The sequence below is a fragment of the Manacus candei genome, unplaced genomic scaffold (genome assembly GCF_025592945.1).
Source record: "Manacus candei isolate 608988 ecotype Guabito, Panama unplaced genomic scaffold, ASM2559294v1 h1tg000018l, whole genome shotgun sequence".
NCBI lineage: Eukaryota > Metazoa > Chordata > Aves > Passeriformes > Pipridae > Manacus > Manacus candei.
Window position 1 is genome coordinate 16,370,052 of NW_026138066.1, and position 27,941 is coordinate 16,397,992.

At 45.9% G+C, this 27,941-nt stretch overlaps 3 protein-coding genes across 5 annotated transcripts in view; 2 read left to right on the forward strand and 1 right to left on the reverse strand.

Annotated features, from left to right (window-relative positions):
- OVCH1 (ovochymase 1) overlaps positions 1–14,351 on the forward strand; it is a 49,044-nt gene extending 34,693 nt beyond the window's left edge. Inside the window, 5 exon segments of the mRNA XM_051784661.1 lie at positions 480–539; positions 3,555–3,681; positions 4,503–4,966; positions 11,451–11,537; positions 13,709–14,351. The gene's annotated coding sequence lies outside the window, so the exon portion shown is untranslated.
- A 4,935-nt stretch (positions 14,352–19,286) lies between these two features.
- LOC127469736 (zinc finger protein 501-like) lies at positions 19,287–27,813 on the forward strand. Of its 3 annotated transcripts, none has more exons than XM_051784411.1 (3): positions 19,287–19,331; positions 24,424–24,526; positions 25,336–27,813. In XM_051784411.1, exon 3 carries the CDS (start codon positions 25,359–25,361, stop codon positions 26,769–26,771), a length of 1,413 nt encoding a protein of 470 aa, XP_051640371.1. In that variant the 5' UTR covers positions 19,287–19,331; positions 24,424–24,526; positions 25,336–25,358; the 3' UTR covers positions 26,772–27,813. The 3 variants fall into 3 exon arrangements, with proteins under 3 accessions (XP_051640371.1, XP_051640372.1, XP_051640370.1); XM_051784412.1 differs by having other exon boundaries at positions 19,291–19,343; XM_051784410.1 differs by lacking the exon at positions 19,287–19,331 and adding an exon at positions 23,273–23,485.
- LOC127469737 (acrosin-binding protein-like) lies at positions 20,749–23,605 on the reverse strand. The gene is made up of 4 exons (XM_051784413.1): positions 23,473–23,605; positions 22,434–22,649; positions 21,941–22,035; positions 20,749–21,384 (listed from the first exon to the last, which is right to left on the reverse strand). The coding sequence occupies exons 1-4, from the start codon at positions 23,495–23,497 to the stop codon at positions 20,962–20,964; spliced, it is 759 nt and encodes a 252-aa protein (XP_051640373.1). The 5' UTR covers positions 23,498–23,605; the 3' UTR covers positions 20,749–20,961.
- Positions 27,814–27,941: the final 128 nt, after the last annotated feature.

Consider the following 27,941-nt stretch of genomic DNA (forward strand, 5'->3'; position numbering starts at 1 on the left):
GTACCAGTTAGGAGTCTGGAGAGTGCTGGGAGCCTTGTCCAGCTATGTGAGCCTTTCAGAGTGGTGATGCAGAAGGAAGAATACAGTCACCTGGCTTGCAAGAGGCAAAGCAGAGTTAACTGTTTAAAAACTAAAACAGACTCAATTATACCGCACGTTTCTCAGAGTAGAAAACCATGATTTAGTTGCTTGAGGGTTTTTCTTGTCCACCTCTTTTTTATTAAGCTCATTTTTCTTTATTCCTGACTTGTGACAGCTGAATTAGTTTTCTTGAGAGGGAGATGAGTGTGTGTGTGCCAGGTGACCACGTTTGTTTATTGTGATGGTGATTGAGTCTTCCGGCTGGATTAGAGTAGTCACAGATGCTCAGCACGTTGGATCACAGCCCTAATTTTGAACATGCATGCTTTTAAGTATGCACTTAACTAAGAAATGCTTCAGATCAGGTTACTAATGTTTTATCTTCGGGCTTCCCGTAGGTATTTCCTCACTTTCCTCCTCTGCTGCCACCACGTGGACATGTCTCAGTGTTCATTAAGGTTTGTATTAATCTTTGAGAAGCATATCCCCTATCCTTGATTGTACTGCAGTTTTTAACCGTACACAACACGTTTCTTCATTTGCCATGAAATTCAGCTGGGAAGAATCTGACATATTAAAATAACAAAGCAAGGAGAGAGAATCTCCATCATGTTTTACTTTCCCATTTTTCTACTGAAAAAGTTCCAGAAGGTGTGCATTTTTCACACTCTGGAAAAGGTTATGCAGAGTAACTGAGTGTGCATAGCAAGTTACAAACATCAGACAGAAGCTTCACAGGCATCTCAATCAAAAGTCAGGCTCAAGCCTGAGCACAATTTTTCCTCTGCAATGAAATGTTGAAAGCAATGAAATGTTGGGGTGGAGGACTGATCTTGTCCCCTGTCCCCTTTCAGTCCAGGATGCAGTTTAGGGGTAGTTGCTGGAAGGAAATCCCTTGAAAGTGCTTTCTCCTCACTTTGTATCAGAGAACACCCTTCTGAATGGCTGGAGTGGAGCAGTCTTGTTTGATCAATTTACAGCCTTGTTAGAGGAAAAAAGTTTAAATGAAACACAGACTTTAATGCATCAAATGCTGCTCTAGGTGTATGGGAAACTTGTTCAAAGTGATAAGTCAGCTACCAGGACAGATTACAGCTGGGTTCAGTCCTTGATATTAGCCACATAGCAGGTTGTTCCATGTGGTTACAATACCTACAAGAATAACTAAATCTCATGTGGTTTTATGCATTACAATAGCTCTGACAGAGCAAGTTTGGCCCTGGGGCTGTGAAGTCCTAGTGCCAATATGATAGAGAATTGCTATTCAGTCTCAGAGAATCAAGAATGACTTTCTATTTTCTCTCTCTTTCCTCCCTCTACTGGCCGACAGAATAAGATCAGAACACATTCAGAATTTTCTTTTGCTCTTCAGAGACATCCTAATCCAGAATTCAGCAAAACTTCCAACTTCGACTCATCTTGAAGGTAGAATTGAATGAGCTGAAACAGATGCATCAAAGACCTACATGGGGTTTCTGTGCTGCTCTGGGGCTGTCTTTGGTTTCAGCCCTGGGCTACCATCTGTCACAGGAATGTTCTAAAAAGGCTGACGTCCATGAGTGCCTTAGACAGAAAATGCCCTGAGAGAGGGCCTGGTGCACCTGGCTGCCTGGGGCCAGGCTGACCATTATCACTCCAAAACTGCAGAATGGCCACGGGGTCAAGGCACCTCTGGAAGTCTCCAGTCCAACCCCTGCCCAGAGCAGGGTCACCTCGAGCAGGTGGTAAAGGGCTGTTTCTAGTGAGGTTTGAATATCTCCAAAGATGGAAACTCCACAACTCGGGGCAACCTATTCCAGTATCTGGCCACTCTCATAGAAAAAAAGGTTTTTCTTTCATTTCATTGGAATTTCCTGTATTTCAGTTTGTCCGTGTTGCTTCTCATCCTTCCATTGGGCATCACTGATAAGTGACTAGCTCTGTCTTTACTCCTTCCTACCAGGTGCTTATACATATGGATAAGATCCCACTGAGTCTTCTCTTCTCCAGCCTGTACTGGTGTATGGGGTTGTTTCTCCTCTCAATTTTGGACCATCTGAGGATGCACTTTGCCTTCTTGTCTGGGTCATTCATGAAGATGTTAAGAAGTATTGGTCCCACCATTAACCCCTGGGGTCTACTGTTGGGGACTGGCCTTCAGCTGGAGGGGAAAAAGAAAACACATCTCTCTCAGAAGCCACGTCTTGGTCTCATGTAGTGCACAGATCTAGGACAATAAAATAAGTTTCCTGGTGGCATCTCTACATGCAGTGAGGTGCATTTATTGACCTGTGCAACAGGGATGAGTTGTTCTGAGTGACAAACAGTGCCAGTGCTTCCTATTGGAGAGGAAAATTCGGGCACAAAAACTTTTAACCAAGCTGGTGTGGGAGAACCTGATGAACTCTTTCCCTCTCTGTTTTCCTCAGATCTTGAGATCTCACTGTGCAATGTATTGACAACATTGCTTGGAAGGACACCATAGCCTTTACTAGATGTTTCCACCTCTGCAATCTGTATCATACCTGTTCCCTTGATAAAATAGCTTTTGGACCAGAGGAGTCAGTGTTCACAGGAATGCAGCCTGCATCATTCTGTTCCATCTAGAAGCTTTTGGGGATGCTAATATCCAGATGCAAATATCCAGGATTGGTGTTAAATACTTTTGCACCTCAGAGTTTTAGACTTTTCCTTCTAGATTGTTTACTGGTTTATATTTTCTGAAAAGCAATCTCTGAGTATAAAATGAGATGATATAGCAACAAACACTTTTCAAAGTCTGCTTCTGCTGAAAGAAAGCCTGTCCAGCTGCATTAAGAGAAATATGAGCCTCTTAAATCTGCTCACCACCCCAACAGAGGGAAGTTATATTCTGTTCTGCCTTAGACAATTTAGTAGCAGCCATTTCAAAAACACCGTTCAGCATCTTAAAAGCAAACATGCTTTTGACAAGACTTCTAACAAAAAAAAGGACCCCCATAAAAAGCATGAGTAATAAAAATTATTCTCTTAAATATAAGAGAATAACTGGTGAAATAATGGGGGATATACTGGACTAAAGTTAAATTTTGCTATCTTTTTGACTACTTTCACCTCAATGTGTGGGTAAAAAACCTCTCTCCTGGTCTGTATGAGAGTTATTTGGAACAGACCTACTTTAGATTTAATACACTTCTTAGACTGACGGTGAGAAAGGCCATTTTTAACCATCTCTTTCTTCCTTAGGAGAACTCTTGGTCTTTCTTCCCAGCTTCTTCGAAGTTTTTCATCTATGGTAGATTAACTGTTTCACAGCTTTTCTTCTGAGAGTCTCAGAAGTATCCCGTGTATTGTGTTAAGGTGCACTTCTTATAAGACTTTTTGGAATCCTCCATCTTGTAGGTTCACCCCGCTACTGAAAGCAGTTTTGAAGATGTAACCTACAATACCTTTGGCAATGTTTTATATGGTGATTCTAATAAAACACTTAGTCTCTACCTCTCCTCCTCCTGCAGTTTTTCACAGGACAATAGCCCTGCCTCCATAGATCACAAGTGATCCTGTATACTAAGGAGAAATCCAGGACACACAACTGTTTGGAATTGCCATAATTTTCACCATCAAAATCCTTGTTGCTCTGAGGTATTTTTTAAATTTCTGCAGAAGTCTGTGAGGACACAGTTCAATCATCACCTTGACAAGATAAAAATTAAATATCTCAGTTCTAATCTGAAGTTTTTGCAGTGAAGTGGTGCCAGTAGCATGTTTACTCAGAGCAAATTAATGTGGATAGTCATAAGCAGTGGTAACAAATTTGTTGGCCTTTTTTTCCTGGATAAGTATGTAGTGTAACAGCAATGCAGAGGGCCCCTGAAACACTGGTATCCTGCAGTGTCTGTTGTGGCTTCATATAGTTGAATCCTTTGGAAACTTTCTGCAGAAAAAGGAATATAAAGGATTTTGAGATGCATTGGTGTCTGTGAGATGACATGTGATGAAAAATGCCCATGTTCTATCCAAAGCTTTCAGGTTTATTTCTTGCCAAGCACATCATCCATCAGATGATGAGCTCAGAAGTTATGGATTGCCACGTTAAACACTGGGGAAGTAATCCCTGGAGGACGAAACAAAAGCCATGACTATTTCTTACTCATATAGGAGAATTTGAAATACTGTGTTTTCCAGTTGTAGGGCTGGTGTGTTTCCATTACTTACTTCCCAAGAGATCCAGGGGTGTAATGAATTGTACTGGAAAAGCACATTTGGCATTTTGTTGGAATATCCAGGTGCAAAGTCTGGAATACTAAATTTTGCTGGGAAGAGTAAGGGAAACCTCCCTGTTTCTGGAAAGCATCGTATCTGAGTGTTGCAGCCATGGGAAATACCCTCCCATGTATGGAATTTAGGAAGTCATTCCAATCAGCTCAGCAATAACCACTGCCTTCTCTCCTTTCTGCTTATAGAGGAACAACTCTTTCAGCCGAGTAAACACGCCTGAGTGTTTTGTACTGGCATGAGTGATTTGTATTTCTTCAGGGTAAAAGCTCTTTGCTCCCCCAGTCCCCATCCTGCTGTCCATCCACTCAAGAGATTTGCCTGAAGACAGGCAAAAAAGTTGTTGAGTACCTCGTGAGTACCTCAGCCTTCTCCTCATCCATTGTTACCAGTTTTCCAGCATTGTTTATTGGTGGGGGTGTGGTGTGTGAACAGTTGTCCATAAACTTACTCAATAGTTCCTTTGGATTTATATGCTTTCAGATGATCCCTTTTCTTAAAAAGACAGAGAACCTCTTTTTCTTAAAAAAAACTCAAATCAACCAAGACACCCAACTTCTCATAAACAATTTCCCAAGCCTTCTGGGAGTACGAGGTAGCTGGACCTTCAAGACTGCTGCATATTCTTCTGTGAGAGCTGCAGTTAGCTCTGGTAGGTAAACACTGCTAACACACCCACGTAGCAAGAAGTATTGTGGGTTGTAAAATACCTCTGTATATTGCATTTTCAAGTGCTGTAAAATTGCTTTACAGCATTAGCTTTGACTTAGTTATTAGTAGCAAAGGGGTGAATGAGGTGTTTGAGCATTTTGTTTGAGGGCTTGTTTATAATTCTTCTAATCCTAATGGCACCATAATTCTGAGACTTGCAAAAAAGGGGCCTGCCTAAGTAGTGGCATCTCAGTCTTCCATCTTTGCATTTGTATGACAAGCTCAGCTTAGGGAAGCTTAGGAAGAGCTAGACAGAGCTGCTACTGCTGCTGTGATGGTCTGAGAACTGGCTAACCCAGCCCACCATTGTACATCCATATCTGAAACAGTATTTCTGTTCCTCTTCAGATTTATTGGTGCCATCTAGGGACAGAACTGTGAGAGCCCTGCTCCTGTCTGTCCTTTTTCAAGACCTTATGGTTTCTTGCAAAAAAAAAGCACTTGTCCTTCCAGCAATATCAGCTTTGTAATGCATTTTCTTTAGCAGTGACACGTTTAACCTTTCTCAGAACCGTTGCTGTTATAAATATATGGTGCTTTTCAGATACACAGAAAAATCACCCTATAAAACGTGATTTATTAACCACGTGTGGAGGCCCAGTATTTCACAATAGCATTTTACTCTCTAGTTATCCAGAACTCTTCTCATCTGAGCAAGAATAGCACTCAGCTGCATACAACACACCTGGGAGCGTGAGGGTCAACACTCGGCTCTCAGCAACTCAGAGGCCAAAAATCTGCCAGGCACAGGAACAGAAACCTAGGTCCACCAAAGAAGGCAAGATCCAAGACCTTCTGAGGGTTGTTACCTTCGAAGTACAAAATAAGAGTGCCAGCTGGATGGACTCTGGTAGGGAGATGTAAATGGGGACAGGTGTGATTATCAAGACAGGATACATTGCACCAGCTTTTTGCTGTAAGGCTGCTACAGAGGACCATGTTTAAAGCTTTACTACAGACAAGGAAACAGCATCAACCACACTCTGCATCCAAAGAAGCCAATCACTGCATCATCACCAGCAGTCACAGACATGGCCAGGCTGTGGTAAGTCCATGCTGGTTGTTTCTAATCACCCTGTTATTCATTTACTGGGATTTCCTTTGCAACCTTCCCAGGGACAGAGGTTGGCTGACTGATCTGTCTGTCCCTGGATCATTCTTCCTGCTCGCATTGGTGAGGACTGTGATAGTCTTTCCAGTCACCAGGGACTTCCCCAATCTCCAAGACATTTGAAGGTGATGAAGTGGCCTCATAAAGATGCTGGGTACCTCCCTTCTTGTCCTGGGAAGCAGATCTTCCTTTTCTCCTCTTCTACTCATTTTCTGCCTCCATTTTTTTATTGTTTTCCTACGTAAAATACTCTCCTGGGGACTTTTTCCTCCTGCATCTCCACAATTTCCCTCTCTGTAATTTCCTTTTTTTTTTTTAATTTAATTTTATTTTTTTTATTTATCTTCACACTGGGCACTACACTCAAATAGCTGCTCTTCAATATGACCCCTCTCCAAAGAACCATAACATGAGAAGATGCTTAAACAAACAGGCACTCACCTAAGCACCATTAACCTGGGCTTATCTCCCCACATCATACTTATTTTTTAATGAAAAACTGCTGGCTGCCTCAAAAGATATTGTCTAAACAAGCACAGAACAGCTCCTTAGAGAGATGATCTCTCCAGTTTTATACACTCCAATTTATTACCACATCATATTTCTAAGAAAATGGTTTTACTTATGCTTTTCTGCAAAGCACTCTTCTCACATATTATTTTTAAACTTTCATTACAAAAATGAAAAAAATCTATAAAACTTAAGTAGTAAAATGAGATGATCCTGATTTAGTAATGTTAAAGGGTGTACCTAAGCTAAGTGGAATGCGATCTGGAATGTCTCCCCATGGCGAGAAGACTGAAGGAGATCACATAAAGACAGAAGAAGCAAAAAGAGGTTGAGAGGACATGTGAGAGGACATGCGGGGAAACGCCGCCATCCCAGGGAGACATCGGCTGAGCCGGCTGGGGGCTCACACCTTGCCCCTGGTTTGAATGGATGACAGCGTTTTTCTTAAGCTTCGTTGCTCTCAGGGTAAGTTTTGGGGATTCACACCCACCCACACTATTTTTGTAGCATCTTCCCCCGCCCATACTAGTGCACTGCACCCAGAAGCTGCCTGTAACCTTGGGAGGCGAATTTGCCCCGTCTCCAGCAGCGTTTTTCAACCTTATGCAGGCAGATGTGCACTAAAGCCGATCCCAGCAACATCTCTGCTCTCCCCCCCTGGAATGCATTAATTATGCAAGCATCCAGACAGCTCCTCCTGCCAAACCCACCCGGTGTCCTTATCTTAGGACAAAGCACGTTGCCCGTGAGAGGTGAGGAAAGGAGCGAGGGAGGACACCTGTGAAGACCCGACTATCTTTCCTCCCGGTCACAGGCGCTTTAGGTGGAAAATCAGCACTAAATCTTTCCTCACCTTTAAACCAGTTCATCCCTTCATTGTCTCCAGATGCAGACAGCTTTATGCCTAGCCAGGAAAAAGAACTGGGGGTATCAAGTATCTGCACTTTTAAATGTTATCAGCCACTTCCCTTAATTTATTACAATAAATTGCTGATGGAGGAAAAGAACAGGATTTACCCGCGTACACATAAAGAATATTTCTGCTACTACTTTTTTCAGACCTCTGAAGATTTGACTTTCTTCCCTCTCTCTCCCTCCATCATTTATGTGAAATCTGCCTTATTTTTCCCTGCGTTAGCTTTGGTGTCTAGACTCTCTTCCATTTTTCATTAAAACAGTGTTGTTTTTGCTCACCTGCTGGTTATTTCTTTTAACTTCCCTACTGCAGAGAAGAAAGTGACTTTCATTTGGAACTAACTTCAGCATTGAGACATCCAGGAGCTCCTAATCGTTAGGATCTACAACCCAGGTTTTTAGGTTTTTCTCCCACTTCATCTAAAGACTTGCACCCTCCAAAAAGAAACTGCTTTTATATGGGAATGCAACTCACTCAAACGTCATACTTCACTATGCCACACCACTGAGAGCCCCTAGGTAAATTAGAGACTGGATTAGTGTGTATCTACTGCCTTGTACTGAGAGAGCCATAAACACAAGAGGTAAAGAGCTGAGACAGATTATGTTTGGGTAGTGCCACCTTGGGTATTACTTAGTCGTTAATAATGTTTCTATTCATTTTTTAGAAATATATTAGAGTTTTTTTGTTGGCACAAAAATTTTCCCACTTTGTGGGAGCACTGGGCACCCACAACCCCTTCTCTCATGGTGCCTCCAGGAGGAGGAATGGATCCTGTCCCTGAATAACAGAGAAGCCTCTTTGCAATGCAGCAACGGTTGTGCATGCCAGAGATAAGTCCTGCAAAAGGGTTTGTTATGATCCCTTCTCCTCATTGGGAGGAGAGAGAGGATGCAGGAGTGAAGAAAGGATAATGATACTGAACTGCAGGGCTCCTGTGAAGGTACCACATATGCTCTTCTGCTGGGTGTATTTCCTTGCTATAGTCTCTTGGCCTGCTTTTCCCCATGACCATGGTCTGTGAGCTGTCACAGACCTTCTCCTTTACTCAAGGAGAAGACCTCAGTTCCAGTTCCTCAGACTCCCTCACTGCTGCAGCACTGTGGGCATGCACATGCCCTCATGCTGACCTCCTCCTGTGGCCTGTGTTTTGTTTTGTTCATCTCTCCTGTGGCTCATCTTCATGTTGGGTGCTGCTGTGAGAGGTGTTGGACTTGACATCTTTGTAGAAGACATTTCCTGGGAGACCATACAGCTCCGTGGCATCACCACAGGGCACCAGGCAACACAGCATGGCAGCTCTGGGATTGCCCCATGCTTTCCAAGTAAATTCCTCTTCTATTCAGCAGCACTCACCAGGTATGCATTCACCCCTCCTCTTGCTCTGTTCTCCAATAGGCCTTGTGTCCTCTCCTCCCTCCTGAGACTCACTGTTTTTTGATGTACTCCATGTGATCCATATCACTTTGGGGATGCAAGGGCAGTAGGATGGGTCCTGCCACCTGCAGTCACAGGGCAAAGACATCTGTGTCCCTGGAGAGATCCAGTGTGCCGGGTAGTTGTAGCAGAGCACAGAGGATAGTCAGCAAAGTGGTGGGATGTCACGGTCAATCGGGAGCTTGATTACAGATGCACAGCAGGAAATTGCCCAGAGAGGTTGTGGATGCTCCATGTTCAAGGCCAGGATGGGTGGGCCCTGAGCAACCTGATCTAGTGAGTGGCATCCCTGCCCATAGCAGGGGTTTAGAACTAGTTGATTTTTAAAGTCCCTTCCAACCCAAACCATTCTATGAGTCTGTGAAGGACGTTGTTCTTCCACTGCTTTCTTTCCACAGAGTAAGTGCTGGAAAGCTGGATGTGGCTCTTGTTCAGCGTGATGCAAAGGCAGGGGAGGTATAAGTGTGTTTTTAGCATGGTAAGATATTGCCATACAGCAGTGCTTTGCATGGCACTGCACATGCTAACTGGGTACAGAGCTGCTGTCAGCACTGGAACAGCACCTGGGGATGGGTTTGTCATCTTGGGTGTGAACCCAGACTTAGGGTGCTTGTAACATAAAGCTGTGCTCCAGAGTTGTTTGGGATCCCTGTTCAGACACAGCAGTCATGATCTAAATTGTGGATGGTTTCAGTGTGCCTTGGCCAGGATCTCAGAAAAGTTGAACGTGCGTGTGCTTCTCTGTTTAGGACCAGGATTAATACGGTGAACGCTCTAATTTAGATTCCAGGAACGAAGTTCAAGAATCTACGCTTGCACAGCCAGGAGGGCTATTTGAGGCAAAAGTGAAATTGATTTTGGTTTAAAAGGGCTGTAAAAGAAGATAGGAGTAAATATGGAGAAAAATAATCTAAAATTGATTAGAAAGCAGCTATTACCCAGCAGGCAATAAACCACTGAAGATAGACCATTGAATAACCATGAAAAGAAAATGAGAATGCTGTGGTATATACAAATAAGAATCGAACACGGCTCTCCTGCAATGATATTTTTTTGCTTCAATCAGTGTGTCACTCCGACTGAAGAGTGTTTTAAGATTAGAAACTGTTGTGAAAGACTAGAGATGTGTGCCCTAGACCTTGGAAAAAACTTTGAATCAGGATTGGTAACTATCAGGGGGATTTATACCAAAGTTTACCCTAGAAACTCAGCACTGGGGACATACTCTGGGAGTGGACTGCAAGCAGAACCTGTGGGTCAAATTAAGTCACAGATACCAAACTGAAGGAAAAAAAGATGGATTTCATACCTGATGCTGGCATGGAAAAGGACAATCTGGCTGCACACTTGCAATATCTGGAACATGAAACTGTGGCAGTGGTTTTAATTACACAGATGGGACTTACTGAATACACCAGTCTGGAGACCGTAGAGAGATTCCCAATGAATGGCTGTATCACAGACATCGTTACTGTACAAATTTCAACTACATTTTTACAACCATACAGTGAACTTTGCACACCTAGAGATGTGCTCAGGGCATTTTTACTTCTAGTTCTCTCTTCAGCCCAGACTTGATGCTGTATGTAAGGCATATCTAACGTTAATGAGAAAATAAAATTATACATTCCACTTTGTCCTTGGGAATTTATAGAGGTTCTATTACCCAATATACCTGTGAACTCCTTAGACTTATGGATTAGTTCCAAGTGAATGAAATAATTAATGTCTCACTATATACGGCACAATTAAATATTTTAAGAGTAAGAGCCTAAGTGTTAGTTCAACCATTCAAGTTGGTACGAGTTCAGATTTAGAATATCATGTGCAATCTTAAATATCATTCACAAAATTCTTGACGTGAAGTGCTTTTAGGATAGTCCTTGTAACAGCTAGGACATTAAGCTTAATCTTGCACCCAGCTGTAATAATACCTATGTTTCAAATAATTATATTAATGTCAACTATTGCATTGATAAATGAGAATTACTGTTTCTTTGAGATAAAGGTTTATGCAAACTCGTGCTTGTGATACTGCCTCTCTATCCAAGGGGTGGGTATGGCTCAGTGTTAGCTTGGACCCTGTCTGGTTAGACAGTCACCTAAGGGGCAGGAACCAGAAATGGTCCAAAAGTCAAGGTTTTTTACATGCCTCTTCAACAGACCTTCCCACAACATTGCAGTGTAGTGCCTTGGATGTTGTAAGTGGTCCACGTGAGCATCTGTGACTTCTGTCTTCAGGAAAGTGAATTCTCCATCAGCACAAGTCAAAGACTGAACCTTTCTCCGACACTGGTGACTTCCATGGCATTCCTGCTGCTGCTTTATAGAAACGAGCCACAGGCACCTGCCATATGTCTCACTGCATTGTAATAATTAAGCATGAGTGTCACAATCTTAATGTGGGATTATAAACCTATATTCATAACTGCTGTTTGTCTCCAAAATCAGCAATCTGGCTTGTGTCTGGATCCAGCCCCTGCACCTCCTCTGTCCTGTGTGTGCCTAGATTGGCCTTCTTCTGTCCATGGAGTTATGGTAAGCCTCTGAGGGGACCAGCTTTCCCTATATAAAGTAACGTGCTGCAGGGGGATCAGACTGAAGGAAATGATGGCACTACAAGCAGCTGGTGGAGTGGGATGGAGAAGCAGTGCTTCTGTCTTTTTGGACTCTTTTTTTTCTTTTGAGACCTTAGGTTTCCCTTCAGTCTTCTGTGTCTAAAAGCTTGTGATTTTACACAAGAATCCCAGCCTCCAGAAAAGGGAGAATTACGTTTGTATCAAAAGTATATAGAGGGGCAGAGGAGGGAGTTTTGAAGGGCCTTAATTTCCTGCCAGTGTTGGGGTCGAAGAGAGTAAAAGGACTGTAAAGAAGAAGACATTGCATCTTTCAGAGGAGCAATGAAAGCAGGTCTAAGCAAGCTGGGCACAGATATATACTTCCTCTGGTTTACACTCTTTGTTGTATATTTAGTTTATTATAGCTGCTGGAAAGAAAGAGCCGATATTAGGTTTGAAAACATGACTTATATAAGATAAAGGAACCCAGAAATACAATGCACATAAATATGAGAAGAGGGAATAGGTTGCTCTCAGAAATGTGGAATAAATTTGCAGAGGCACAGTAAAAGATGAGAGATTGTAAAAAGGCATTAGGGCTGTCACTGTAAAGGAGTCAGGGAATTACACAGCAAGCTCACATTACCAATTCAAACTGGAGGCTGCTTTAAAGAATGGCCTGGTCGTTAGAGGTAACGGAAGAGCAGTGCAAAGTGCATTGAAATCTGATATTCTTTTGGAGAATTCAGCAGGCTCATATGGGTATAGAAAAATGTAAATGGTAAGCATAAGCTATGTACATGTAGCAGCCTCATAAAAACTCAGAGATAAAGGAAATTGTTGAAAACGAGCTATTTCTTCAAAACACCAACTTAGAAAACAATAGAACTCACGCTGATAGATCAGGAGACACTTCAGCCATGGTTTCAAGTGCAGATATATTTATACTTTGCTTTTTTGCCAGAGACTACATGGCAGTGTTGGCTCATTGTTTGCATTTCCCTGTGGTTTTGCTATGGGGAATCCAGCACTAGAGCGTCTCGTAACACCCTTCATATCTGCATTTGTCAGGCACAGAACCACAGAAGGGGGCTGAGTAATGAGCTGTGCTTCAAAGAACAGAATATTCAGCCATTTTCAAGGGCTGCCAGAGAAATTCCACAGTGTAACATCCGCTCCCAGATATCCTGTATTGAAAGGTCTACTGAAAAATGGAATTAGGATGATTTAGATTTATTTTTTTTTAAAGCTACCAGATCTTAAAGAGATTCTTCTGCTGAGCTCAAGAGACTGCCTTTAAAACACAGTTAGTCTCCCTTTATTTTAAGAGGTAATTGAGAACCAGACTTACTAGTACAGAACTAATCTGAGTGCTTATAAATACCATTGAAAATATGCAAGAGTCATACTCTTTCATGGGGAACAAGGATACTAAAATGCAAGGAAGATGCAGCCTGCATACACAAACAAGACTTCGTGATCTCTGTCTGAGAAGGAGATTGCTTCTTTCTCCTTCAGAATACAAACGCCTGAAGGACAGGCTTTGGGAAGACAAGGAGAATATGGAGATGAAGCCTGGGGAAATAGCATCTGAAAAGATTTTACTGAAGTCAAGCAGAGATCAGTAAGAGCTCCTGAAGGACATTTTGCATGCTTTTAGAGCAGCTAGTGCTGTTTTTTTTTTTATAAGAACCACATCAGGGGGAAAAAAAGGATTTGTAATATATGGTATTATCAAGAAGATCAGTGAGAACTGGCCTGAAAGGATCAGACTGGAGACAAACTGGAGCAGAGAGACCCATTTTTGTACCTATACCTGGCTACTGTATTATACAAATTATTAACTTTCCCTACCATATACCCTAATTAAAGTTTGCCTGCCAAGTTGCCAAGACTACTGAAATGGCATTTTGAACTCTTGTATGGCTAGGTGCTTTTGGTCTGGGTGGGTTTTTTTGTTTGGTTGGTTTTTGTTTGGTTTTGGTGGTTTGGTTTGGTTTGGTGGGTTTTTTGTTTGTTATTTTTGTTTAGTGGGTTTGGGTTTTTTTTGGAGGGAGGTGGGGAGTTTAAACTGTGATTCAAAGGTTTAAAGGGCAGCTAAAAGTAACTTTGCAAGTGTTCCCAACCTGTAACTTTCCATTTGTGTTGCAGTCACAGATGCATCTAAAGCAGCAGCTGGCACAAGCACTGTCTCACCAGAGCTCCTGCCCTACCAGGTGGAGGACAACAACTCCCAGGTGTCTGTCCCAGTGGAATTGTGACTGACTATAAACCCCATATGTCCAGCTGGAGTTTCACCACTCTTGTGAGCTCACGTGGAGTCACGAGCAAATGTCCCAGACCTTTGAGAGTCACTGGTTTAGGCTGACCGGGTACCCTCTGGTGCTCCCCACTGCCTGTTGTAGGGAAAGACACATTGATCTCTCCTGCCCAGAAGAGGGGAGTAGTTGTCTTGCAAATCCTTCAGTCACCCCCAGCTACACCCCTCTGCCATGGCCATCACCTGCTTCACCACCTCTGGCTCCTCTTCTCTTCCCTGGCTGTTCCCACTTCCAGGGCTCCCATCTCTCTGCCCATGAAGCTCAAGGACTGATGTAGCTCTCCCACAAGGACAAGTCACTGCTGGGGAGGTGCTGAAACAATCAAACATGGCGAGTTGGCAAGTTCTGAAAGGAGCAGGTAAGATTTTGGTCGGGTTGTGTGCAGCACAGTATTTCATCCTGGTAAAATAAAAGGACCAATATTTTGGATTCTGTGGCAAAGTGTCAGTGAACAAAAGCCTTAGTAAACAATCTGCTCACTGCAATACTTGGAATACATTTAAATTTAGCCTCATTTCGTTTTTTCAGTTTTGGCTGTGTTTATAGCAACTGTTTTTGTGTTCCAGTGAATCACCTCATGCAGAGGTGGTGTTCAAGAAATAAAAGATGAGTCTTTCTGGATGGGGGTGGGGGCAGCAGGAATTTGATGGGTATTCTTGTTGTCAGAAAACTTAATACTGAGTGTGTATTGACTCTGCTGAGAATTCAGCATCTTATTTCACTTTGGAGAACCTCTACAAAGAAAAGAAACTATGTCTACTTGTACCAGACTGTACTCCAGGGAAATACACTCAAAGGGTGCCTTTATCTGAGAGTGCTGAGATGAACTCTGTGGCCAGTGTGTTCTACTGGAACAATAGGGGGATAAATGAGGTGTTCGACTTCCCCTTCCATTTTGTGGCTTCTCTTCCTCTAGCTTTGGAGTGGTTATGCTGCAGTGCTGAAGATACTCCATGTGGGGCTCCAGGATCTCATTCCTGCCTGCTTGCCATTTGTTTGTAAGCTGCACCTCACAGAAGTGAATACTCCAAAAGAAAGCATTTTTTTTTCTGTCTTCCCTACTGCCCTCTTGTACTTAATACTCTACTGTGATACCTTTAGAAGACTTACAGCATGCACCAGTGTGTGTCATATTCCTCCTACAAACAGCTTACTGAAGGCTTGCAACAGGCAATGTGCTTGGTGAGGTGGACATTTGTGTTTGAGACTTGACCTCACACCTTTTTACCCTTGTCTTAAAATGAAAGAAGACAAAAATAATTTTGCAGGTTGCAGTTACACGTGAACATGAAACACGGGCCCCTGAGCTCACTGCTTTCATGCAGACAGGCTGCCTTTCAGCACCATTTTCTCCCACCTCCCTCCACGATTTCAGAGCCATGCATGTAGGTACTGCATCCAGGAGGAACTGGCTGCAGATACCTGTATAATCAGGGTCCATGGTCACTGAGCAGCAGAATATGAATGTTGCATAGAGAAATCAGAGGTTTACTTTTCTATTACTTGGGAATGTAATAAGACTCCTCAGGACCACAAACGGAAGTTAGGAAAAGCAAGCTTGATTATTTAAGGTTATAGAAAAATAACCCAACCTTTCTCCCAGTTCTCAAAGCATTGCTCTGGGAAGGGAGTAAGGTACTTTGGAGACTTTTTACTCAGTATTTCAGAATGTTTTGATACTTTGTTGTCTTTGAAAGTTACCAGCAAATAAACCAATTTCTTGTTGCTTCTTCCACATATCTCTCGGTTTTCTAAAAATCCCTCAAGTAACATACCTGTAATTACAAAGTCAGCTCTTGTTTGTTTTGAAAGCTTTGCCTAATGGGAAAATAAGTAATTAAAATCTCCAGCCAGCTGTAGCCAACTTTAGCCACAAAACTGTTCATTTCAGAGGGAGCTGGAATAACTGACTCAACTTGAAAATTTAAATAGTTGTTTCAGAATACTGGCAAAAAAAAAAATAAATTAAATTGGACTCACTGAACTGAGAATTGCTGATTCTGACTAATGTTTGAGTTTTCAGAGTTATTTAAGGTATTCTTTTTTAATACATAGTGGGCTGGGCTTTTTCACCTCAAATTAACAAAGCAGATTTTTTTAAAGACTGAGTCCTTAACTGAAGGAATATGCTCTTGAGATCCATGATACTGCCAAAGATCACAACCACCACTGAAACTAGAAAATAGTGACCCTATTAACACTGAGATTAAAAAGAAAATGAGGGTGAGGACTTGTATTGCTAGACTGTGAAATGCAATCTGATGAGACTGACCCGGACATTTCTGTACAGCCATGAAGCAGCAAAGCAAAGCTTGTTAACCTCCTTCACCGATTCCAGTTTCCTTTTTGTTTAAATTGAAATGTCTAATGTTTCGTGTTTTTTTCATTACTACATAGTGTAATACAGTTGCTGCTGCTATTAACCTTCAGGCAGACAGAAAATCAGTGAAGGTTGATGTGTGATACACTTTTATCTGGAACTAATAGCCCTTGCACTCAGTTACAGAGAAAATATTGTAACACCTGATTTGTGATAAAGATAGTGGGAATAAGAGCTAGTGCAGCTCAGAAAAGCCATTTGTTGTTGTCTGATGGTGAACTCTGCTTCTTTTGGCCACAGGTGTCTCACAGTGCAGAGGAAGGAGTCACAGAGAACAGAGATCATTAACCCTCTACAAAAGCTTAATATTCCATAAATGGCACATGGAGAAAGTGCAATGGTAGCTGCTCTTGAATCCCCAGTGAAGAAAATCTCTGCCTGGTGCAACAAGCTGCTACCTGTGCAGGGGATGGAGCAGCAGAAAATTGCTAAAGATTTCATGAAACCTGCTTTGTTGGGCTGCACTCTGGTGGGGGCTGCAGTTATGTGACTGCACTGGGACTGCTGCTGGAAATTGTGTTGAAAAGATGTGGAAGCATCCTCTGCTCAAACAGGTGATGAAATTCTTATGAGTTCGGTGGGTCTTAACATTCATTTGTAGAGAGCAGCATCTGTGGGGAAGGAGATGGGGTTTCATGGGGTGAGTGAGTGGGATGACTTGGATTTTCACGATTTCTGCTTTCATGTATGCCTGCAGTGCTGTTCATGTCATATGCATAGTTTCTGTGGAAGTGACACAATATGCTGGGCTGCTGAAGATACAGCTGCCAAAAAAATGGTGCAACTGATTTAGTATGAAACCAGGTTTACATGTGTACTTGGACAACAGGTGAACAGTAAGAGGCAGGACCATCAGGTCTTTATTTTGTTTAAAAATGGAGGTTTTCTGACTGGTGATTAAACTAGTCAAGGACATTCAGCTAATACCCTGGTAGAACTTTGAAAAATTCAGCTGACAGTTCTACTTCAGAAGCAAGGCAGTCAGGTACAAGATACTCACTGAGGTGTGCTCCCACAAGGCAAAAAACAACATGCAGACAGGGTGCAAGATTGCAGTAGAGGCCATAGGTGATAACTGGGCTTGGGCTCATAAATCACATGGCAGACTCTGATAATACCGATGCTTTTACTGTGGAATACTGATTAGGGCCAAGTAATAAGTGACAATTTGGCTCTTTCATAATTTGCTTTTGAAACAAAGTTCTGTTGAAATATTTTTCTCATGTCTCTTCAAGTTTGTTATCAGAGCAGTGCTGCATTTGGGCTTTTGCAGCACTGTCTAAAATAAAAGGCAGGGGAGATTTCACTCTGCCTACCTGTAAGAAATTACTTCACTCCCCTTCTCTCCTCCATCTCTCGCTGTTTGGACCCATCCTCTGATAATGGGACTTTTGCACAAGTAGTTTGTTTTTTGCTACCAGTGGTATTAATCTAACTTGTCTGTCCTACAAGGGACATCTCCTACAAGCATCTTCTTCAAAAGAAAGGAGGAGAGAGATGGGGCATTGTTCAGGAGAAAGAATGTGTAATCTGTGCAAAGTCCTCCCCTCTGAAAAAGGAAGGCTGCAAAGTCTAGATTGCTGTCTAATTCCTTTGGAATCTGCAACTGCTCAGTCCAGACTTTGTATTTAGGAATAACTGCACTCTCTCTGTCTCTGGAAATGTTGTTATCCACAAGTAGGAAGGGGAGATAGTTGGGTTCTTACCAAGGTGGAGACAAGAATCCTATTTTGTGTTGCTGAGGGCAATTAGAATAAGGAAGTGGCCCAGTATTTACCAAGTTCCTGAATCATAATGTTGATTTTCCTGAAATCACCCAAATAGCATGCCATTGTCCTTCTTTGCTGGTGTGACTACTGCTTTTCTATCTCCCAAGATTAGAGACTTTTACAGGAGTGGATGAACTGAGAAGTCAATTGCTTCCTGAAAAATGATAACATTTTTCCTCAGCTGCATGTGTGGAGGTCTTGGTGAACAACACTTTCCCAACATTCTCCTGGAAAGCCCAGTGAAAATATTTCAGTCATTGCCAGAAACTGAATGCCACATACTTCAGCCCCTTACTTACTGCTGTACCTCAATCAAAGGGAACAGCCATTCCTGCATTCCCTGGTGAAAAAGTAACTGTCGAACACCTGTGCACCAGCAGCACTTGCAGGCTGTATTGCAAGGGGTAAGTTTTGCCTGTGGTGGATGGATGGATCCTTTCCCGTGGCATAAGCTATACATGTGTAGGTCCTGGGCTATATTATGCTGTACCTGCACAGCAGAAGCTGCAGTAGTGACCAGACTCAGAAAACCTTTAGGAACAGTAGGAGGGAAGTGGAGGGCAGCCTGGAACTAAGTGTTCCCGGGAAAGAAAACACCATCCTGTCACCCACAGAAAAGCAGCTCTAGGCTTCAGCAGTGATGCTTCCCTACCCGCCGGGCCCTGCAGGCTCGGTAAAACACAGCCAGCGCTGGGAATCGAAAGCAAGGAGCACTGGAAACCCAGCCTGTGTGGTTCCTTGAGAACTGTGTCCGGTTGTTGACTACCGTGTGTGTGGGCAGGTACGAGCTGTGACTGGGGCTCCTCCCGCACGGGAGCGAGCTCCGGTACCCACCAGGATGCAAAGCCGTGCCCAGCGGCCTCCCTCCCAGCACTGCCGAGCAGGGTGGGCGGCAGCTACCCCGCTGAGCGCACCGGGCCCCGCAGCCCCCGGGGGCGGGTCTGCGCTCCCCCTCCGCCGAGCGGGCACCTCCCTCGGGGCGCGGCGCTGCGCAGAGCTCGGGGAGCGCTGGACCCGCTCCCCATCGCCCGGCGCTCACAAGGGTTAACACCGCCGAGGCGGCTCCCATCGCCCGGCGCTCACAGGGGTTAACACCGCCGAGGCAGCTCCCATCGCCCGGCGCTCACAGGGGTTAACACCGCCGAGGCAGCTCCCATCGCCCGGCGCTCACAAGGGTTAACACACCGATCCACGGAGCCCAGCGCCGCCCCTCGCCCGGCGCTCCCGCAGCGCCACCGCCCGGCCCCGCCGCCGCCCCCGCCTCCCCCGGCCCCGCCGCCGCCGCGCACATGGCCCCGGCCCCGGTAAGTCCGCGGGTAAGTCGGCAACAAAAGCGGGCGGCGCCGGGCGGGGGAGCCCCGCGAGGTGACGGGCTGGGGAGCGCCGGGGCAGTGTCGATGCGCTGCGGGGTCCGGCCGGGGCGGGGGGCGGGCGCTGAGCGGCTCTGCCCGGCCCGCAGCCCCCGCTGCCCGCCCCGCCCCGGCGGGGGAGCCGCGGGAGGGTGGCCCGGCCGTGGGTGGCCGCACCGGGCCGTGGCTTCGTGGAGGGCCCGGCCGGAGCCATGCGAGTCGGAAATCTGTAGCGATCGGCTCGCGGTTGCCAAATCTGACGCCCCCAGCCGGGACCCGAGGGCGGTGATGGCAAGGAAGGATGCTGCCAGAAGTGCCCCCGCTACTGAGGCTGGAGGAGATGTCATTGCCCAGGCAGCTGGCGGGGACACAAGCCCTGGTACCTCAGGCAGGGATCCGGCAGCTTTGGCCACTTTCTAGGGAGAAGAGAATGAGCTGGTGTGCCAGGGTGATGCCAGGGCAGCGTGTGCTCTGTTAGGGATCCCACCAGGTAAGGACTCTAAGCTGAGCAGTCCTCTGTGAAAGGAAGCCAGCAGTCTTGTTCCAGGGCTTGCACATTTCCCATCTGTGACCTGCCTTAGCCTTGGGAAAGATTATGCTTCCCAGAACAAATGGAGGACCTGTGATTTTGAGATCTTCTTTCTAAGGACTTCCTTCAATGGATAGAGACAGAGCCTGTATTTCACTCAGCTGTGTTTGTGACACTTAGGCTGTGTAAAGGAAACCAATATCCCTGACCCTCTCCACAGAGATGTTGCTTGGTGTGGTGCATCCTCGAGGAGAAATGCCTTTGGCTTCTTTCTCCTCACGGCCCTCGGTGGAATAGATTAAAAGAAGGTCTGCAAAAGGAAGGGGTTACTCATTTCTGTGATGTTCTCCTGAAAGCCCAAACCACTGGAGCTTATATTGAGTTTGAGGTAGCTCCAAACTCATTCTGAGTGGAGATTCAGAGAAGCAGAGCTGGTTCCTGGAGATTTCCCACTCTGCTTTTGTCAACAGGTGCTGGATCCAAATGACTTGACACAGTTTTACTTACAGGTATGTTCAGTGTTTAGAAAAGGAACAACGCTTCAGCCAAGGTCCCCATAAATCAGACTGATTTTCTGAGGCAAGGGGAGGCTCTTAATATGAATATTTATCCTGTGTGTTTCATAGCATCACTGCGGAATTAGATGTCAACCATGTGCAATCCCCAATACAAAGAGGATGCTAGACCTCGAGTTCCCTTGCAGGATAAGGCTTTCCTGCATTTGGAGAGCACGCCTTGTGTGTCTGTATGTGTATATTCACGTGCATACTTCCAAAGAAATTCTTCTCTTAATGCTTTTGAACAGAAGCACCTACATTTAATGAAGAAAAGACAACATTCTCCCATGACATTCCTTGAGTGACACAACAAGCACCATCACAATAGTGAGCAAACAGTTTTTGCAGGACAGAACAGCATCTTTTCAGTGCATTCACTTCCAAGAGGGTACCATCTTTTTCTTTGAATCCTGAGCAGTAGCATTTCACATGACTCTGTTTCTCCATGCACTTGGAAGAGGTGGCTTTTCCTCTGTCTTTCCCACACTATTGACCTGTGTCAGTTTGGTGATTGAGGCACATTTGCATTGTTCAGGGCCTCCAGCAGCCTTGCGGCAGCCTCCTGCAACTCTTCTTCCTTCACTGCCTTCCCAACAGACAACAACAACTTCATTGTCTGCAGGGAGCTCTGCACCTGGCTGTCTAGCAGCCTGAGGAGGAGATCCTCGATGTCACTGTGTGGCAGCTGCTGGCCACCGGCTGTCGCCTCTGTGGCTTGTGGGCCAGTAGGTAAGAAGGTGGGGGTCACAGATACTTCCGTGTCAGGGCTGGAGCCAGCTGGATGGGTACTTGTGGGAGATGTGGGGTAAAGTGGCTGGGGACCGAAGTTTCTGGATGACATGGCATCACTGCTCGTGGTAATGTCATTGGTGCCTGCTGTGTTGCGCAGCTTGGCGCTGCTCTCTCCTGGGCATGCAATCCTCTGTGGAGGAGAAAACATACCTCTGTAGAGGCTTCAGGAGCAGGCACCTAGGCACTCCCCTGTTCTGTGAGTTTAGCTCTCACTGCACAATCCCATCTTTCCCACTCCCTACAAAGATGAGCCCAAGAAAGCAAAGAAACCTTCATATCCTTTCTTTGTCGAGTCTCCCCATAAGTCTCTCATGGCACTCACAGCTGTCTTTACTTTCTTTCTCTTCTAGCCTGCATGAATCCCCCTCTCTCTCCTGGAGAACCTAGATTGTCTCAACTTGGTTGGGAATGAGCTGGAGAGGAGGGCTGAGGTGATCCTCAAAGGTTCATTTTCTTGAAGATAACTCCTGCAAAGTCTCCTTTTTGGCAAGTGGCTTCAGGTGCCATCTGAAGCTAATCAGCTTGGTGTGAGTGCGCCTGGAATGTAGGCTACCCCTGGCTCTCTCCTCTCTTCCCTGTCTTTTAGCCTCTTGTTTTCCCACTTCCTTATTTTCAGGGCTCTCCCTTTGGCCTGTTACTTGCCCATAGAGCACACATAGTCTTCAGGGAATAGCTAAATAACTCACCTTAAGAAAATACTTTTTCTTAATACAGCGATAAAAAGAAAAGGTGCAGAAGTTTGGGAAGAAAGGATATCCTGGCATTTCGGAGCATACAGGTCCTAGAAAGAGGCAAATGAAGAGACAGACCTAGTGATAAACTCCAGTGCTGGCATCCTACCAGTCCTTAGCAATAACCTCACTGTCGAGTGACATCCCTCCATGAAAACTCCTATGCCATTTGGGTGCCCCCCTGAACCTTGTGAGAAACTCCGTGTTTTCTTGGTCATTTCCATGACCCAGGGTGTGAGAGGAGGCTGGTCCTAGGGATGTGTGTGGATGCAATCAGGTGTGAGAAAGGATGTGCATGAGCACGTGCCTTCTCTTCACTGCAGGATTGCTACCCATCTCTCTCCCCTACCAGCTCCCGAGTCTGTCCTCTCCCAGTGATCAGGTCCCGTGCTGGCTGTGCGGGACCCCCATCCAGCTGCCTGCCCTTGGGAATCACACTTGGCTTTACCTTGAGGGATGACTCCGTGGTTTTCGTACTTGTCCAGTGTCTGGACCAGTGAGTTCTGGCAGCCATACAGCTCACGAAGATGGCAGGCAGTGCTGGCTTGGAGAGTGATCCGGAGGAACTTGAAGAACTGGCGGTACTCCTGGTCGGAGAGTGGCGTTCCTGGCTGCTGTGCCTTTGACTCCCGAGGGCCAACTATGCAGCCCCAACCCAAGAGCACTGGTAAAAAATAAAGTGCAGGGAGTCAGAGGGAGAAGGAAACCCTAACCATGCCACATTCAAAAGAGCTGGAGGGCTGAATCCAGATCTCCGTTGCCTTTTCTGGGTGCAGGATCCAGCATGTGGGAAATGCAGCAAAAGACTAGAGATGGTGGATCCAGACCTGGGAAAAACCTGCCCCACCCATGTTGAGGGGGGGGTAGTATTTTGGGGACAGTACTTGGCTGAGGGGCCTTCACCATAGCTCTGGAGATTCAAATCTTGAACTGGGAGAAATGTCTTGGAAGTCATGGCTGGGAATATTGCTATGCTCTTGGAGCTGGAGCAAGGAGACTGTTTCATTTCAAGATTTTTAGCCTCTGCAAATGTTATTCCTCTGGCTAAGTAGGTCTTTAACCAAGGTCCTCTCTCAGATCTCCTTCTCCTGCCTCCCCTGTTGCTTCACTAGGCCAGCGCTTTCCTCCTGGCCTTGCAGGTCAAGTCTAGATCTCTGTGCTTGTCTGATTTAATGCACCCAGGTGTCCCTGTCTCCAGTCTCTACCTCTGCTCCAGTCTGTGCCTACATATCCAGCTCTGACTCCTCCCTGGCTCTTGGGTCACTCTGTGGCCCTTCCTGAAGAATAAGATACCAGCACAAGTGGGTGAAAACTGGCAAAATTGTAAGCCTCAGAATCTTTGCACCTGAGGTGTTGGAGGGTGCTCCTGTCCCTTCCTTTTGCCCCCAGACTGCCCAAGCTGAGGAGCGATGGGGAGGGGTGCAGAGCAGCCACTTCAGCTGCCCTTTCTCACAACCAGGCTTGGAGGAGAGATGTTTGCTACTCACCAGACAAAACCAGGTAAGCCCTCATAGCCGATATCGAACTGTGAGCAGGGCCTGTGACAGGCAGGGCCAACAGTCAGGGCCCAGTGTGCTGCCAGAGGTGTCACCTCCACTCTTTCACTGGTGATGTCATAGACACCTGCATTCCCAACACTCCATCCTCTGCTGCTCACGCCTCCTCCCAGCTGTGCCTCCCTGCTGCCTCCCCCCCCGCTGCCCCCTAACAGGCTGGGTGTGGACATATTGGTATTTGTGCACAAACTCCTGCTCACTGCCAGCTCTTTAAAGTCCATCTGGAAGGAGGCCATTTTTCTGGAGCACAGGACAAAAAATTCTGCCTTTGGACTGCTCGTGTCAATAAATGTATGAGCAGATCAAAATCTTGTCTCTCACCCAGACTTTTGCATGCCTGGCTGATCCACTGAGAGCGACTGAGCAAAGTACTCCTTCAGTGAAGGCAATAAACGAAGTTCCAGACAGAGGCGAAAAGCAGCCTAGTTGTGAAGGTGGCATTTTTCCCCCACCTGCAGAACAGAACTGCATTACATTATGTTCTCCTTTAGTTCACGGGGAAGAAAGATTATGGAGAGAACACGGTTTGAAGAATCAATATTTTTCTTACACAAAACTCATCAGGAGGCATTTTTGGTCTGGGAGTGCAGCAGGAGGAACATCCAGACACTTGTGAGAAGGCAGCAAGCTGGCAGGCAGCTCTCAGTGTGTGTGGTTGACCTGTCTGTGCTACATGAGGTGGCCCTGGTTATTGGACCCGAACATCAGTGTCACAGTGTGCATGACAGGACAGACAGTGACCCTGACTCATGTTTCTGGGTGTCATTTTCCTATGGTCTAGGTTGCTTCCAGCTCCTAAACGCTTACCCTCCTGAAATCTCATTCTACAGCACTGCTGCTATGATGGGTATTTATTATGTCTGTTTTCTTTCCTCTGATCAGGACCTGCAGTCCCCAGCTTAGCTTTAACCTTTCAGATGGAGTGAAGAGAAACAGCTTTTTGGCCAGAAGCAACTAAATACCCAGACAGTAGACTGCTCACAAGGTGAGAAATTACATGAAGCATGTCCAGGAAGGGAAGAGCTGAATGCTGAAAATTTGATGTGTACTGTGCTGCATGCTCCACAGTCACCTTGCCTCTTCTGCTCCCATACTACAGAGATGCTGCTTTCAGGAAGATTTGTAGGCAGGGTATGACAAAGACAAAATACACTCCTGGGGTATCTAGACCCTGTCCAAAATGAAATCAAATCCTGTGTATTTTTCAGCAAAGACTACAGACTGTTAAAAGACATAACTAACCAAAGTGTAGCTTTTTCTTCCTTTCACACAGACAGTATTTTTAATATTTTATTGGTCACTTTGCTGCTTTGAGGTGCTTTTGAGTACCTTTATTTGTACTACAAATGTTTTTCATCCCTGAGTGTTGTAAACAAAATGTTGGGAATTGGTATAACCCATGTGGTAGTGCCTTCCAAAATCTGCAGATCACTTGAAACAAAATCTGCTGCATGACCTCATATTCCATGTTGAGGAGAGCAGTTTGATGTTCTTCTAACCTTGCTACACGTGGGAACTTTGAGGGCAAGCAAGTGACAGGTCTTGCCCTTTAGGGCTGTAACTTTATGACAGAATACCCCCTTTGCAATCTGTGCCATAGTGGCAACCCATTCTTGAGTCACATTCCATTCCTATGCTCCTTGGTTTCCGTGCCCTCTGCCCTGAGAAGATACTGAGGGGCTGTCTCCTGTGCTGTCAGCTCATGGTGCAGCAGGTCTTGGTGGCCTTCCTGTTTGGGCTTCTCCCTCAGACAAGCAGGAGGTTATTCACTGCTAGTTCCTCTGTTCACTCCAGCAGGTGACAGGACCGTGGGTGACATGCAGAACGGCAGCCAGCATCAGGAAAGTCCTGTGAGAGCTGAACCGCATCTGTGTTCCCCCAGGAAGCTCACAGGAGATACCTTGCAGGACACCGATCAAAGACAAGACAGCAAGCAGGAGATGGAGACAGAAAGTGAGATGGAGACGTCTTTTGCAAAGAGACAGGGAATGGTAACTCCCTATGGGATGGAAATCTGGGAATGCGAGGACAGCGGTAGAGGCCACATCAGCAAGGTTATCCTTGCTGGGGACAAGCCTGACCCACCCATGTGTGGGACTGGTGCCATTTGGATTCAGCAGGTGGAAGAGAAAACCTATGAGTGTCCTGAATGTGGGAAGAGCTTCAGCCGGAGTTCTTATCTGAGCCAACACCAGAGGATCCACCTGGCAGAGAAACCCTTCAGCTGCTCTGAATGTGGGAAGAGTTTCACCCGCAACTCAGACCTGATCAAACATCAGCGGATCCACACTGGTGAGAAGCCCTACCAGTGCAACGAGTGCAAGAAGACCTTCAGCCAGAGGTCCAACGTGATCAGGCACCAGCGGACCCACACGGGAGAGAGACACTACCTGTGCAACGAGTGCGGGAAGAGCTTCAGCCAGAACTCGCATCTCATTGTCCACCAGCGCAGCCACAAGGGTGAGAAACCCTTTAATTGCCTCCGGTGTGAGAAAAGCTTCAGTGACCGTTCCTCCCTGATCATACACCGGAGAGTCCACACCGGAGAGAAGCCCCACAAATGCCAAGAGTGCGGGAAGTGTTTCCGGGACAGCTCGGCCATCATTCGGCATCAGAGGATTCACACGGGGGAGAAACCATATGAGTGCACCGAGTGTGGGAAAACCTTCCGGCAGAGCTCCTCGCTGGTGACCCACACACGGACACACACGGGCGAGAAGCCCTACAAGTGCCCTGTGTGCGGGAAGGGCTTCAGCCAGAGCTCGGCGCTCACCACTCACCGCCGGATCCACGGTGGACAGGCCCTGCCCATGTACCACGGCGGCCTCCTGCCTAACCCCTACCAGTGCACTGAGTGCGGCCGGAGGTGCAGCGACCACTCCACCCTGGCCAAGCACCAGAGCACACATGCCGAGGAGCGGCCCTTCATCTGCGTGGAGTGCGGGGACAGCTTCCGGCGGAGCTCGGCTCTCAACGTCCACCTGCGGATCCACCGTGGGGAGAGACCCTACAAGTGCGAGGAGTGCGGAAAAACGTTCAGGCACAGCTCGGCCCGCTGTGCCCACCTGAGGATCCACGCAGGAACCAAGCCCTACGAGTGCGTCGAGTGTGGGAAAAGCTTCCGGAAAAGCTCAACACTTAGAGTGCATTTGAAAATCCATGTGGCCAAGAAACCCTATAAAAGTGTGGTGGGTAGAAGAGTGCTCACTTTCCGCTCACTTCTGCCATAAGCCTGGAATGGCTGTTCAGAGCAGGAAACTAGTGTTGGGGCTACCTTAAAAAGGTGGGTAATGAGAACCACGGTGTGAAGAGACTGACTGGAGACACGGTATCTCTGGTGTTGGGGCTGGGTGCTAAACCCCAGTGGCCCAAGAACTACTAGGAAGTCTGGAAACAGGGAGTTAGTCCTAAGAGCTGAGTGCTGGTGGTTTAGGAAGAGTGCCAGGAATGTGAGGAATGAGCACCAGCTTCAGGGTAAATCAGGGACTGAGAATATGTGGTAGAATAACAGCTGGGAGAATTGGGCTTGTAAAATACAACAGAAGTGAAGATCGTAATAAAATGTTTCAGGTTGGTTCTGGCTCAAAACTTTAGCTTGTTAGACACTGTAGTAGTCTTAGGAACTGAACTCTCTTATTATTACCTTCCCTTATTTTTCATGAATATAGTCAGTTTACCCAGTGTTTGACAAGGCATTTTCAAATCTTTTGAGTCTGAGACTTTGGAGCTGAACTTCAGTCTATTTTGTCTTTTCCAAATCTTACATGGGACAGTGAGTTCCTACCTCGTGATAGGTATGTACCCAGAAAACATGGATGTGGAAGTGTTTCCAGTTGAAAAGCAGCCCATTAATAGTCTGTGACAGATTCTCCCAGATTTCTTCTTGCTGATTTGAAACTCCTTCCACTTGAGACATCAATGAAACATGGACAAAAATGTGGCCTTTTTTTATTTAACCAAAAACCAGGATTTTTCCCCTAGATGTCCTAGTCTGAAATGTTACGTGATGAGTTCTTACTGCCTTGCAGTAAGAGTCCGGAGACTGACTGCAGTTCTGTAGTCGTTTTTACACTACTCTTCTTTAGCTCACCGTTGTTTGAAAAGTATTAACATATAAAGTTCAGCATCGAACAGGTAGGAACGACTATATTTGCATTTATTACTATGCCGACGACTGCGTATTACATAAACCTGTATTGCAACGTTTTGTTACTACGTGTTTCCATCCTGAATAAAACCTTTCGTTCTCTCCTGCGTACAGTCCAGTTTTCTGTCTCTGCCTGTGATGGAAGGTGGGAAGGGGTGGCGGTGAGCACCGGGCGGGGTTTGGCGAGGCGGGATGCTCGGGCAGCGCGATGGGAGGACGGGAGGGATGAAGGGGCGGCCCCGCGGGCGGTGCG

What these genes read in the sequence shown, in the direction of transcription:
- LOC127469737 (XM_051784413.1), bottom strand. Translation starts at nt 23,497, where the DNA reads ATGAGGGCTTACCTGGTTTTGTCTG. An exon ending in CCACGGAGTCATCCCTCAAG is followed by an intron (nt 22,036 to 22,433) that starts GTAAAGCCAAGT and finishes GCCTCTTTCTAG; the next exon opens with GACCTGTATGCTCCGAAATG. An exon ending in AGAAAAAGTATTTTCTTAAG is followed by an intron (nt 21,385 to 21,940) that starts GTGAGTTATTTA and finishes TCTCCTCCACAG; the next exon opens with AGGATTGCATGCCCAGGAGA.
- LOC127469736 (XM_051784411.1), top strand. Translation starts at nt 25,359, where the DNA reads ATGCAGAACGGCAGCCAGCATCAGGAAAGTCCTGTGAGAGCTGAACCG.